Below are 12,977 nucleotides of genomic sequence, written 5' to 3' on the forward strand. Positions count from 1 at the left end.
GGAAAACTGAGGCTCAGACAGCCCCTTGAACACTGCCTTTCTCACGGGATCATGCCTGTCTAGCCTGGTCACTCCCCTTCCTGCCAGTCTTAGCCTCTCTGTGTCCCCACCTAACCCTAACCTGATACTCTTGAGGAGCTCTGTGCTCAGGAGAACTGAAGGGTCCCAGGGCCTGCTGGCCTTCCAGAGGTGTGGCCACTGGTCCAGGGGCCTCCCATAGTCTATGACTGCCCGGCCTGTTTCTTGCCATAGGAGGAGAAACCGGAGCTCACCCCTAACAAGGTGACGTCCCTCTCGGACAGCTACCTTGATCAGACCTCTTCAGGCTCCAGCTTGGGCTGTAAGTCCCCCGTGCCAGGCCTAAGTGAGCCAAAGCAGCAGAGTGGTCAGAGGTCAGGGGTGCCCAGGACCAGAGCCGGAGGCCCAGCAAGATGGAGGCTGCCCAGGACCAGAGCCGGAGGCCCAGCAAGATGGAGGCTGCCCAGGACCAGAGCCGGAGGCCCAGCAAGATGGAGGCTGCCCAGGACCAGAGCCGGAGGCCCAGCAAGATGGAGGCTGCCCAGGACCAGAGCCGGAGGCCCAGCAAGATGGAGGCTGCCCAGGACCAGAGCCGGAGGCCCAGCAAGATGGAGGCTGCCCAGGACCAGAGCCGGAGGCCCAGCAAGATGGAGGCTGCCCAGGACCAGAGCCGGAGGCCCAGCAAGACGGAGGCTGCCCAGGACCAGAGCCGGAGGCCCAGCAAGACGGAGGCTGCCCAGTGCCAGAGCCAGAGCACAAGCTCAAGTTCCAGCAAGACTGAGGCCACTTGAGAACCGAACCCAAGTCTCAGCAAAACCGAGGCTGGTCAGGACCCCAGCTATTATGCTGTTCTCTGAAGGGGCCACTGAGCCCCCTTGCTTCTTGCAGGAAAGGGGAGAGATTCTACTCCACACAGACACTGGCACTCAAAAAAGCTGCCTCTTTCTGCAGCAAGTAGAACCTTCAGCCTACATTTCTCTGGTCCCATGGCTAAGTTTATTACACTTGTTCTCTTTTACAAAATTAAAAACTTCTATAACCAGGCCCAGTGGCAACTTGAGTCCCTCCATTCATGGAAACTGAGAAGTTCTGGCTTGGCTTTGTGATACTGGGACACAGGGTGGGGGGTGGAGAGTGGGGGAGCGTGCCAGAGCAAGGGGCAAGGTAACAGACCGAGGCGGGAGGGAGCAGCCACGAGCCACAGTCCCTGAGTTACAATTCATGTTAAGAAGGCTCAGGCTGGAGGGGGAGGTCAAGGCTCAGTAAGGTTCTGGGGTGGCCGGGGGTTTCCCTGGGGAAGGCAGCAAGGGCCAAGATGCCCTCAAACCAGTCAAGAGGTCAGGGCCCTTCCCGGCCCTCTGTCCCATGTCCTGGCCAACACTCTCTTCATCTTCACTTTGTGCTCTGAGTCCCACTCTCCTGGAGGCTCAGGACAAGGGTCCCTCTGACAGAGGCCCCAGGCCTTTCCTGCATGGCCCAGCCAGGTAGAGAAAGGCAAGGGTGCCACCCGGGAGTCAGAGAAAGAAAGCGATTCGGGCAGCCACGGTCTTGCAGCCATTGGAGGAGAAGAGCTGTTCGTCCTCAGGGAAGAAGGTGGTGCTGTCCAGCACAGCCTGGACAACTTCGTCCCTTGGCTCCAGGCCCAGCTGAGCCAACTCGTTTAGCACACAGTGCCGTACGTGGTGTCGCTGGAGTGGGAGGAAGGGCACCACAGTGTCCAGGAGGTGCTCCTCCATGATGCCCGAGTGCCAGAAGCCATCTGCAGGAGGGCAGGTAGGGAGAAGACTCTGTACCTCACAAGCGGGGAGAGCCAGGTCCCCGTCCCCAAGAGGCAGTGGAGGTAAGGTGCTGGCCTCCATCCTCAGCTACCTTCCAGGCATAGGGCTGGGGCAGGGGGGTTGTATGTCTCACACAAGGTCACAGAGCAGGGAGTGCCAAAGCCTGAGCTTGGAACTGCTGGGTCAGTGTGCAAGGCATGAGACCCCGGGAGAACCTGGCCCAGCCCTGGGAGTCCGGCCCACTGGGTCTGGGTGGGAAGTCTCCCCAGGATGGGGCTCCTGAGCAGAACTCACGGTGCGGGTTGTCCAGCACAGCCCGGGAGATGACCGGCTCCAGCTCCTGCAGGCGGATCTCCTCACGGTCCCGGCGGCTACGCCACGCCTCCAATGCCACCTGGTTGATCTGCTCGCCACCAGTGTTGCTAAAACCATGGGGACCCAGGCTGAGACTCAGGGATGAATGAAGGGCAGGATTTGGGCCTCACTTTCCCAGTCCCACCTAACATGACCTGGGAGCACAGCTTAGTGTTGGCAGGAGCCAAACCTACTGAAAATGCTCCAAGTCCCCTCTCCAGTCTTGTGTCCAAAACTGTAACCCCTGTAATTCACCCATACGTGCCACTTACTTTACAGCTGACAAAACACTTTTGTGTCCTATAACCGGCTCCCTCACCAGCCTCCAGGACAATGGGGCATTAACACTGGCCCCGACATTGTTAGGAGGAGTTGGAAGCTCAGAGAGGTGAAGTGGTTTTGCCTGAGGAACCACAGCTAGCATTGTTGGAGCTGGGCCTAGAGGACTAGAGCTCTAGTCTTTTTTTTTCCCCCAGGCCTGTGTCTTCCTGGCTACAAAAGAGGAAAAACTCTTGACCTGGCAGGGCTTCCATAGAGAAGTTGTGAGGATCAAAAAGACTGAGCCCTGAGCCGGACTGTGGCTCACTTGGGAGAGTGTGGTGCTGATAACACCAAGGCCACGGGTTCGGACCCTATATAGGGATGACCGGTTGCTCACTAGCTGAGCGTGGTGCTGACAACACCAAGCCAAGGGTTGAGATCCCCTTACCGGTCATCTTTAAAAAAAAAAAAAAAAAAATACTGAGCCCAGAATGGTCTTTAGGAATGTCAAAGGGGAAGTCAACCACCTTGAATGACAATGTCACCAGCGAGAGTGGGAGGGAGCTTTGGGAAAGTCTGAGTGAGCCCGGGAGGAACAGTATTCCAGGACTGCATAGCTGGATCTCTGAGGAGTGAACCCCACTGTACCCACTGCAAAGCCCGGCCCCACCTGATGAAGATGAAGATGGCTTTGCGATAGTTGGTCCCATACACAACCCATGAGGAGCCCAGGAAAGGTCGCAGGACCTCCATTAGGCCTGGGGGCAGCTTGTCCATCTCATCGAAGAGGAACAGGGAGCGGCTGCAGGCAGTGAGGTTCCCCTGGACCCAGCTCTTAAGATCCTTCTGCAGGGGAGAGACAGGAGCACGCGGTGGGGCTGGAGATACTCCCCCAACCCCAGACTTCTTCTCAAGCCAAGAACTAATCCCCTTCCCAGGGAGATATGGTCTCCCAGAGAGCACCAACCCGTAATGAGACTGATGGCAAAACTGTGGCAGGATTTGCTCAAGGTCACACAGCCAGTCAGCAGGAGAATAGGGACTTGAACCTAGGCCTCCCACCTCCCTGGTTCAGGGTCTCTTTCCATGATACCTACTGCTTTCTATAAAAGGGGAAGGATCCTTCCTGCTCCCTGAACCTTCCCAACGGTGTTGACAGCTGTAGTGAATTGAGTCCCCCCAAAAACTCATTGAAGCTTGAATTGTGTCCCCCAGGTTTTATGTATTAGAAACCTAGCCCCTACAGTGACTGTTAGGAGGGTGGAAAATCCTATTATGGTAATTGAAAGGTGGAGCCTTGAAGAGATGATTGGATTGTAGGACCACGCTGTAGTGAATGGATTAAAAATAGTGGTCAGGGGCGTGGTCCTGAGGGCTTTAAAAGAAGAGGAGAGTCTGCCTTTATCTCTCTTTCCATCATCTTGCAGTGTGAGACCCCTGGGTCACTGCTGCCACCACCAGATGGACTTCGGACTTCCCAGCCTCAGAAACTATAAGCAATAAAGTTTATTTTCTTTATAAATTACCTGGTTCCAAGTATTTTGTTATAAACAGCTGAAACAGATCAGCCTGGAAAGTACTCGTAGTCAACAACAATAGTAGTAAGAGACAATATTTACTGAGCACGTACTCTGAGCCATGAACTGGGGCTAGGTGCTTTACAGGGAGGCTATCTGTAGTCAGTCTTCCTGTATATGCAGACTGTCTGGCAAACATAGGTGCTCAATAAATAATACCTGCAATTATATAATCCCATGTCCTTCACAATAATCCTGGCAGGTATGACCATTTCTGCCTCCCAGAAATCAAAGAGAACTTCCTGCCAGTTAGAATGGTGCCATCCCAAGCTGTGTCCAGGACGGGTCCTTAGGGCTGAGGCTCCAATTGGCTGTGGGGCCTGGAGCAAGTGACTCCCCTCTCGGCTCAGGACTCACTCCCTAGGGTCTGTCACCCCGTGGTGCAGGAGAACAGTGGTCCAGCCTACCTTGTAGCGCTCGATGTGACTGGGGTGAGGGAAGTGGATGACTGGAGAAAAGTGGTGCACGTGGGGGCTGCGGAGGCCACCCTGGAAGAGGTAGTGTGCCAGCAGGGAGCTGACGTAGGACTTGCCGGTGCCGGTCCAGCCGTGCAGGGAGAGGACCAGCGGCTTGGTGGGGGCCGGGTCTTGCACGAAGGCCTTCAACGCCTTCACCACCAGCTCCCTGGCCAGATGCTGGCCAGCCAGATGCTGGGCTAGGTCACACTCTAGACCTAGGGCCACCAAAGGATAGTGTTAGAGCTGAGGACACATCCCCACCAAGGCAGAAGTCCAAGGGAGAAGTCATGTCTGGAACCTGGTCTGGGGAATCTCTGTGTTCCGGAGCATATGTCCAAGCTGTCTATGTACATGGCATGGGGCCCTTGGGGTCTCTGGCTGCAGGAGCCACCTCAAGCCTGACTCAGCTCGGCAGCGCCCCCACCAGGCGGTCCTCCAGATTGCTATCAGCCCTAAGTGAGAGCGAGCTGTCAACAGGGTCTGCCCCAGACCCCTGCCAATCCCAAGGCAGGCTTCTCTCCCTCGTCGGTCGTGGAGGCCTAACACCTCCCCCCCCCCAAGCCCTGCTGTCAGAGGCCTGTCTCCATCCCGGCGGGCCCGCATGGACCCCAACAGGCACCCCCGAAACCCTCGCCTCTGGTCGGTGCCCCAGGCTCTCAGGTTCCCCCGAAGCCGAGCCCGCTTCCGGCCCTGGCCATCCTCAAGTCCGCGCGTCCCGCCCCTCGGTTCTACCCTCGGGGTCTACAGCTGCTCCGGCCCGGCAAGCCGGGCTCCGAGCGCTCCCCTGTCCGCCTGCCCCTCCGCTCCGGGCTCCCCGGCTCCTCACCCGGCAAGTCGGGCCGGAAGTCGCATTCACAGAAGGCGCCGAAGTTGCAGCGCAGCGAAGCCAGGTCCCAGGAGGCGGTCGAGGCCAGCCCAAGCAGCCCGAGCAGCCCAAGGAGCGAGCCCCAGGGTCGGCGGCCAGGCGCCGTAGCCGCCATCCGGGTGAGGCCGGCGCTCTGTATGGGGCGGCCAACCACCTCGCCAGCAAACTACAACTCCCGGCCTGCACTGCTCCGAAGCCACGCTCATCGCCTACAACTCCCGGCTCCCCCTCGCCTGTCGTAAAGGCCCGCCCCGTCGTCCTGCCGCAGGATCGGAAGGCGGCCTCCAGGGGGAGCCCGTGAACCGTCCAATCCGGGACGGCGGGCCGCGTTGCCATGGCCACTGTAACTAAGGGACCATCATAGTAGCTCAGAAAGAAGAATAAAAGATTGTGACCATAAAGGGTGACGTAACAATTATAGCAAAAATTTGTGTGTAAGAACCTTACACCTTACGCCTTTTCCATGCTCTTTTTTTCTTTCATATAACTGATAGCTTTGGCTGGGCACTTACTATGTGGCATTAGCATTAGGGGCCTTGTGTGTCTTGTAATAGTACATGTAATACATAGTACATAATAATACATAATATCCATACAGAGAAATTGTGATATTTCAATGAGATTCATGTCCTTAGAGTGTTTTGGTTCAAAAATTAATCAATAAATGATCATTGGCAATCCATTATGTATGAAACATGGCTGTCCCTTACCTAGAAGCTACTATATGTTAAATGCTTAACAACAGTCCTAGAAGATAGGTTCTGTTATTATCTCCATTTTATTGAGGAGGAATCAGGACCCAAAAGGTTAAGCCTCTTATCCAAGGTTACCCAGCTGGTAAACAATAGAACTAAATTCAAGTCTAGCTGCTGCCAAAGATCTGATGTGCTGTGGTATATGCTGTCAGCCTCTCTTGATCAAAGGATTCAGAAGGCAAGAAACTCCATATGTTTCTAATTCAGTGAACAGGCTCCCCAGGCCTCCAGCTCGGCCTGAAATCGGGGATCCACATTGTCCACCTGCCCCACCCACTGGAGCAGGGGATCCAAGACAACCATCTTCATGGCCCACCTCAAAGAGTCTCCACCCCACCCCACCCCACTCCTACACACACAGTCACACACACACACCCAAGACTTCTGGGGCCTCATTTCAAAGTCTGACAAGAAATTAGTAGCTCCCACTATTCAAGAGAAAAAAGGGAAGAACTCCAGGTCAGGCTAGCCAGGTTTTAGCCTTCCCCACTCCGCTGCTAGGACCCAGGAAAGGTCCCTTCTCCCTCCAGGTCTGTTTTCCAGAGGGCAGTTGGGCTCCCAGTCAAAAAGCCCTTCCACCCCAAACATCCTGGGTCCCTGGTTTGTGTTTGTGAAAACCACAGCTGTAGCTCCACGAGGCAGGGGATGAAGCAGGAGCCGGGGTCGGCCGGTATTTCTCCCAGTGGGTTGAAATTCGCTGTTTATCTCCCCCACTGGTTTGTGAACTCCTCAAGGGCAGGCACCGGGTTTTAGTATTTGCTGTAACCTTGGCTCCTGGCACAATCTGGAATATCCCACGTTGTAAAGAAGTGTTTGTTGAATGAAGTTTTCCACCTTTCACCTGAGAAAAGATGCTTCCTTCACCCCCGGACCCGAGAGACAGAAGAAAGACTCATAAAAGTTTATTATATGAAAGAAAGAACATGGCTTCTGTACATCTATTTACAGAACAGACAGACTTATTTACAGCGAGATGGAGGCCTTGGTGTAGTTGGGGGTCAGATGCCTGGAGGAGAATGAGGAGCCTTGTATGGCTTGAAACAGGGAACCTCAGCGGCAAGGGAGCAGCAGAAGCTGGAGGGAGGAACAGGAGTTCCTGCTCTTCCTGAAGGGAGACTGGTGCATGTGTCGCAGTGGGATGGAGCCTAGAGTCCATGTAAGATCCTGGAGGTGCAAGGGAGATTCTGGAGTTGAACCCAGAACATTCTTGGGCTGATCACAGTGTCCCTGGGGTGCTCTGGGGAAAGGTATGTGCCCCTCTGCCCCTGATGCTGCCCGCAGCTGCAGAGGGGAAAGTCCCTGGGGGTCACAGCTCACTGGAACGGACAGCAGGCTCCAGTTTGTGGGACAGGGCAGTGAGGACCTTGTCAAACTTCTCATAGCGCCGGGCCTGGCTGCTGCTGGCGCCCTGGCTCCCCCAGAGGAGGCGCATCTGGAACTCAGTGCTGAACACCTCCAGGAGCTCTGGCTGGGCCTGGAACCCTGCAGAGTGGGGGCACAGAGTCAGGGGACCACCATCCAGTTGGGGAGGTGGGGGCTCCTTCCCAGGGCTCCCCATCCTTCAGGGCCTGGCTCATTGAGACCTCCGCCCAGCTCCACCAGGGATCCAACGAGTTTTGTTTATGAACATGACCACACAGTTTAGCACCTAGTCTTTGTCCTATTTGCAACATACAATTTCAAAATGACTAGAAGATAAATTTTTTTTTTTTTGTCTTTTTCCGTGTCCAGCAACAGATCGCAACCCTCAGTGTCGCCCCCGTACCGGACCGGGACCGGCAACGGGATCGCAGCCCTCGGTGTTGCCCCCACGCCTCGCTCAGCCAGTGAGCGGGAACCGGTCTGTATGTGGGATCCGAACCCTCGGCGGGAGCGCCGCCGCAAAGTGGCGCACTATAGCAGTGCGCCACTGGGCCGGCCCAAAGAAGATAAAATATTAATGTTATTTTTTTTAAGAGCTTGGGTGATTTTTCTTTTCTTTTTTTGTATTTTTCTGTAAGTTCCAAATTTTTTTCTAAGAAACACATATACATTTTGTAGGCTTATAGGATGCCCACTTCAAAGATGAGAACACTGAGGCTCAGCGAAGCTAAGATACACACCTAAGGTGCTCTTTGCATCATCTGTGCGTCCCCCATCCCTACCCGGTGCCTGCGACTAACAATTCCTTGCTGAACTAATGAGTGAACGAAGGAACGGGATGAGAAAGAGGAGTTGTGGAGACAGGGCAGGATGGGGGATGGAGAAATGTGAATGGAGGCTTGCAGGAAAGGGGAGCGGGAAGTCAGGTGGAGGGTGGCCCAGGCCCAAAGGACCCCCAAAATGTGACTGGCCACTCACCCTGCAGCTTGACCTCGGCGTTGGTGTGGTACAGGCCTCCGTGGTGCGCCACCGTGCGGGCGGCCTCCAGGTGGGCCAGCACCACCTCCATGCCATGCTCCGTGCTGCCCCAGGGCTCCGGGCCCTCGGCTGGGGCTGAGTCACACTCCAGCAGAGTGATGAGCGGCAGCACATGAGGAAACGTGGTGTTGCTTAGCGGCAGGCCTTCTGCAGAGAGGGAGACAGCAAGCACTTAGAGACCCTGGGGGTCCCCACCACCCACTGCAGGCCCAGAAGCTGAGGTATGGGAGGGAAGGGGCCTGACTGAGGTCTCAGAGACTCCCCAGGGCCACTGATTCCTGGGACAAACCCTTCCTGTCTGATTTCCCCAGCTGAACCCATTACAGCATTGGCCCAACCGCGAGGGCTGAGCCTGGACCTGAACACAGCCTACACAGTTGCCAGGTGCGGAAAGTGAGCATAGGGACAATGGCTTGCACAGAACTCAGTCAGGCTCACGTCATCCTCTTGTCACACTAGGAGAGTCTTTGCTGGCTCAGAGAGGTTTGGAGCCCATCCAAGGTCACATAGCAAAGTGGGGGAGGTACCTTTGCCCTCATTGAGGCTCTTGAGAAAAGGCTTGAGCTTCTTCTCATACAGAATGGCTCCCTCTGTGTGTCGCTGCCGCAGGGTCACCCAGGTCTGCTCCAGCCGGGAAATCTGGAGAGATTAGACTGTGAGAGACCAACCAGGGAAGGGGCCTACAGGGGCCACTGGCCTCAATCCACCCCACTGAGTGGACATGCAGATGTGAGATAATAATTGTTATTATGGCCACCAGTCAGGTACCAAGGGCAAGCTGACTGCTTTGCATATTTCTCTCATGAAACCCTCACACAAGCCACTTTACAGATGTGGGAACTTAGGCTCAGCAAGGGGAACGACTAGCCTGAGGTCATTCTGAAAATAAGTAGCAGAGCTGGGAGTGGGGCCCAGGACACTGCTCAGTGACCCTGCTGTCCTATGCATTAGGCATAGCAGAGGCAGTGCAGTGTGCGTAAGGCTCAGGGTCTGAAGTCAGCCAGACCTGGTTCAAACCCTAATTCTTTCAGCCTCTGACTGTGTGACTTTAGGCAAGTACTGCTCTGTCTCATTTACTCCATTTGTAAAGTGGGGACAGTAAAGGCACCCACCTCATGAGACTATTTCGAGGAATCAGTGCTGTTAAAGTGCTTAGCATAGCACCTACCTAGCATATAGTCAGTGCCCACTGAGTGATAGTCATTTTACTTTTATTCTTTAAACTCATATAATGCTCCTCATTCATTTTACAAGTGGGGAGACTGAGGCCCAGAAAAGGGGAAGGACTTGGTCTTCGAGCACGGTCAGCACTGGGAGAACTCAGTTCTCCAGCTTAACTCTTTTGCCAGTGCAGCCTAGAAACTCACAGAGCTCTTCCCCGGTTCGATACACAGTCAAGTCAGAAGCACACACGCCAGGGCTCTTCCGGACAGTCTACCGGACGCCCGCTCTCCGCCGGCCCCTCCGTACCTGGGCCATGTCCAGGGCGCCCATGACCGCAGCGAAGCTGAACATGTTGCCCATGGTGCCCCGCAGCTCGGCCGCCAGCTGGATGGTCTTGTGCAGCAGCGCTGCCCTCTCCTCGGCGGAGCCCGTGCAGCCCAGGATGTCCACGGCCAGCATGATGGACATGGTGTGGAACCTGCCGGGACAGACGGGGGCGCCGCCAAGGGCCGGCGGGGGTGGGGGGGAGGTGTAAAGAGTCGAAGAGCCCAGGGGGCGCGGCCGGAGGGCTGGAAAACGAGGCTAACGGCTTCTGATTGGCCAGAAGAAGTTAGGGGCGGGACCAGAGCCCCCCCCCTCCCACACACACACACTCGAGCGCCAGGCTCGGAGGAGGTCCCCGGGCAGAGCTGTTTTCAGAATGAACCAAGAGCCCAGAACCGGCGGGCGGGGCCCAGGCTGACAAGTGGGCGGTCGGTCCAGGGGATGCACAAGGCGAATCCCGAGATGGAGAACTCAGTGTTTGGGAAAGCAGGATCGCTCGGAGCTGGCTACCGAGAGGCCAACGGGACGGGAAGCGCGGCCAGACCCCCTGGGAGCCGCGCCGAGGCTGGGATTGGCCACCCGGCCACGGCCGAGGGAGCGAGGCAGCCCGGGGCTCCTGCGCGTGCCGGTGCTTTACCTTTCCAGCAGGTCCAGCCGCAGCTGCCGGCCATGGGGCAGGGTGAGCAGCTCCATACCCCAGCGGACTCCCATTAGGGCCTGCATCTCCTTGGTAACGCCCAGTATCCTAGCAACCTGCAAGGACGCGCACAGGGCTGATTAATTTCCTGTCAGGGCCGGCCCAAGCCATCTGGGAGTCAGAGAGCTTTACCTAAGAGGGTAGCCTGGCTCGGATGCCGAGTTTGAATCCCAGCTCCACCGCTAACCCTCTGACCTGGAGCACGGGATTCTACCTCTGAGTGAGCCTGTGAAATGGGGGATAGATGAGGAAATACCCCGAGGTGCCTGGCATGTTAATATGTAGTTAAGATTAAGGAGCAGGACACCCTTATTCCAAACAGCAAACCTGAAACCCAGGGTGGAAAAGGGCTTGCCCAAGGTCACACACTAGACCTAGAACGGAGTTCCTCCTTTCCCGCCCAGTGCTCTTCCGAGTAGCGTCTCTGCCTGGTCTCTTTTCTTGCTTCCTGAGCTGTGAGACCAGTGTAACCAGGTAATGAATTCCTCCCAAACTACAAAGGGAGAAACTGAGGCATAGAGAGAACTGGGATCCTTAGACGGTCAGAGACTCATACAAAGCAAAGGCCCAGGCATTGACAATTTGTGGGCCGAGGTAATGGTCTTTGGTTATTTGTCCACTAGGGGGAAGGGGCAGGCAGTCAGGCCTCTTCCATTCCCGGACCAGCCCGCTTACTTTGACCAGGCTCATTCTGGGACACTCGGGAAGTGCCCCCAAGTGCCTCAGGAAGCCAGACACCACCGGTTTAAGGACTGCCTGGTTCCAGTGCCAAACTGAAATCTGGAGGAAGCAAGAATATCTTGTTTTTTGCTTTTTAAAAGGAGAAAGTGAAAGTCCAGAGAGGGAAAATGACTAGCCCAGAGTCGAAGAGCAGGTAAAGGGCAGCCACGGAGCCAGCACCAAGGCCCACCAGCAACGCTTGAGAAATCTGGGAGCCAGCCCTCACCACCCTGACTCCTGTCCAAAAGCTACTGGACAGAGGTGCTGCCCCCACCCCTGTGTGTCCCCAGCACCTACCAGGCAGTCAACCTTAGTGACATGCCGGGCCAGCGTCCGGGCATCCGCCTCCGCCAGCAGCTCCTTGACCTTGCGCAGAAGACCAACCTCCAGCGGCCGGTTATCCTTGGGGATTAGTAGTGACTGGAAGGTGGCTGGGTTGAAGGAAGAGGTAGCTTCCACAACGGGGACTGTGAAGGCCTTGCCCCAGTCCCCCTCAGGGACCCCATTTTCTGACAGGTCCTTTAGCCTCTCCCCATAGCTCCTAGCCTGCCGGCTGGAGGCTTCAGCCGCTGTCCACTCTCGGCTGCCACGGACGGGAGGCTGGAGCTGGCAGTAATGGCCAGAGTCCTGGTCACTGTAGCTGCTGACCGATGGAGACGGGGAAGTCTTGCAGAGGCTGTGGGAGGGGCTGGTGTGAGGGCCTTTATCCGACTCGCCAGGGGGCTTTGGGGCACTTCCGGGACACAGCTGGGGCTCACTGGAGCGGCGGGTCACAGGGGAGGCAGGCAGTGCTGTGGCAGAGGGGGCTGCAGGGGCGGCGTGGACACGGGTTACTGCAGGGAGGTAGAGAGAGAGGACTAGTTACCACAGGTCCCCATCCAGTGAGGTTCCCTCACCCCTCCCCAAAAGACAGGCCCATCCATTCTGCGCAGGCGACATCCCCACCCACCTCATGGCTGGAGGCCAGGCTCAGCAGACTCTGGCAAACAGAGTGGATGACCTCCGTGGGAGATACTCAAATCACCTGGACCCCACAGTTTGCATGCCCCTACCCTGAGGCTGCTGCAGCCCTGGGAAACCACTGAACTACTTTTAGTGATCCAGGGAAGCTGAATGCTTGCTGGAGTTCATTGTGCCACGTGGAACTGTTTCTCAATGAGCTAGTAATCATGATTTATTGGGCACACGTTGTGTGCCAGGCGCTAGCAACATACTGGGGATACACTGGTCAACAACAGTAAAACCGTCATCAAGAATCAGAGGTGATATTTATTGAGCTCTTACTGCCTACAAGATCCTTCTTTGCACATTAGTCCATTTAGCCCTCTTGACATCCTGTGAAATAAGTACTTTTATGATCCTCATTCTGCAGATGAGAAGACTGAGCCTTAGAGAGAAACCGACCTGCCCAAGTCACCTAGACAGCAAGTGGTAGAGCTGGTATTTAAGTCCTGGCTTCTGGGCCACTGTACTATGCCATATTGTCTAGAAATTGTCCAATAAATCATTTCTGGGAAATAGCTTTAACTTTTATACTCAGGAGCATTTTTGTTTGTTTGTTTGTTTGTTTGTTTGTTTGTCTTTTTTCGTGTCCGGCAACGGATCG

At 55.7% G+C, this 12,977-nt stretch overlaps 2 protein-coding genes across 5 annotated transcripts in view; both read right to left on the reverse strand.

The window, feature by feature from the left end:
* SH2D3C (SH2 domain containing 3C) overlaps positions 1-12,977 on the reverse strand; it is a 44,185-nt gene that overhangs the window by 6,005 nt on the left and 25,203 nt on the right. The window contains exons 7-12 of one of the 2 annotated variants that reach the window (XM_008570852.1): positions 11,669-12,204; positions 10,592-10,707; positions 9,937-10,108; positions 8,994-9,105; positions 8,407-8,613; positions 6,953-7,548 (exon numbers count right to left, since the gene is read on the reverse strand). The exons of the other annotated variant lie outside the window; for it this stretch is intronic. Coding sequence (XP_008569074.1) covers positions 7,373-7,548; positions 8,407-8,613; positions 8,994-9,105; positions 9,937-10,108; positions 10,592-10,707; positions 11,669-12,204 — 1,319 coding nt within the window. The 3' untranslated portion in view covers positions 6,953-7,372. Of the gene's footprint in view, positions 1-6,952; positions 7,549-8,406; positions 8,614-8,993; positions 9,106-9,936; positions 10,109-10,591; positions 10,708-11,668; positions 12,205-12,977 lie in introns of those variants that run through there. 2 annotated transcript variants of the gene reach the window in all.
* LOC103589000 (torsin-2A) lies at positions 992-5,987 on the reverse strand. Of its 3 annotated transcripts, XM_008570854.1 has the most exons (5): positions 5,273-5,495; positions 4,396-4,661; positions 3,082-3,257; positions 2,091-2,218; positions 992-1,777 (listed from the first exon to the last, which is right to left on the reverse strand). In XM_008570854.1, the coding sequence occupies exons 1-5, from the start codon at positions 5,424-5,426 to the stop codon at positions 1,533-1,535; spliced, it is 969 nt and encodes a 322-aa protein (XP_008569076.1). In that variant the 5' UTR covers positions 5,427-5,495; the 3' UTR covers positions 992-1,532. The 3 variants fall into 3 exon arrangements, with proteins under 3 accessions (XP_008569076.1, XP_008569077.1, XP_008569078.1); XM_008570855.1 differs by lacking the exon at positions 4,396-4,661 and having other exon boundaries at positions 5,273-5,987; XM_008570856.1 differs by lacking the exon at positions 2,091-2,218.

The sequence above is a fragment of the Galeopterus variegatus genome, unplaced genomic scaffold (genome assembly GCF_000696425.1).
Source record: "Galeopterus variegatus unplaced genomic scaffold, G_variegatus-3.0.2 Scaffold638, whole genome shotgun sequence".
Classification (NCBI taxonomy): Eukaryota; Metazoa; Chordata; class Mammalia; order Dermoptera; family Cynocephalidae; genus Galeopterus; species Galeopterus variegatus.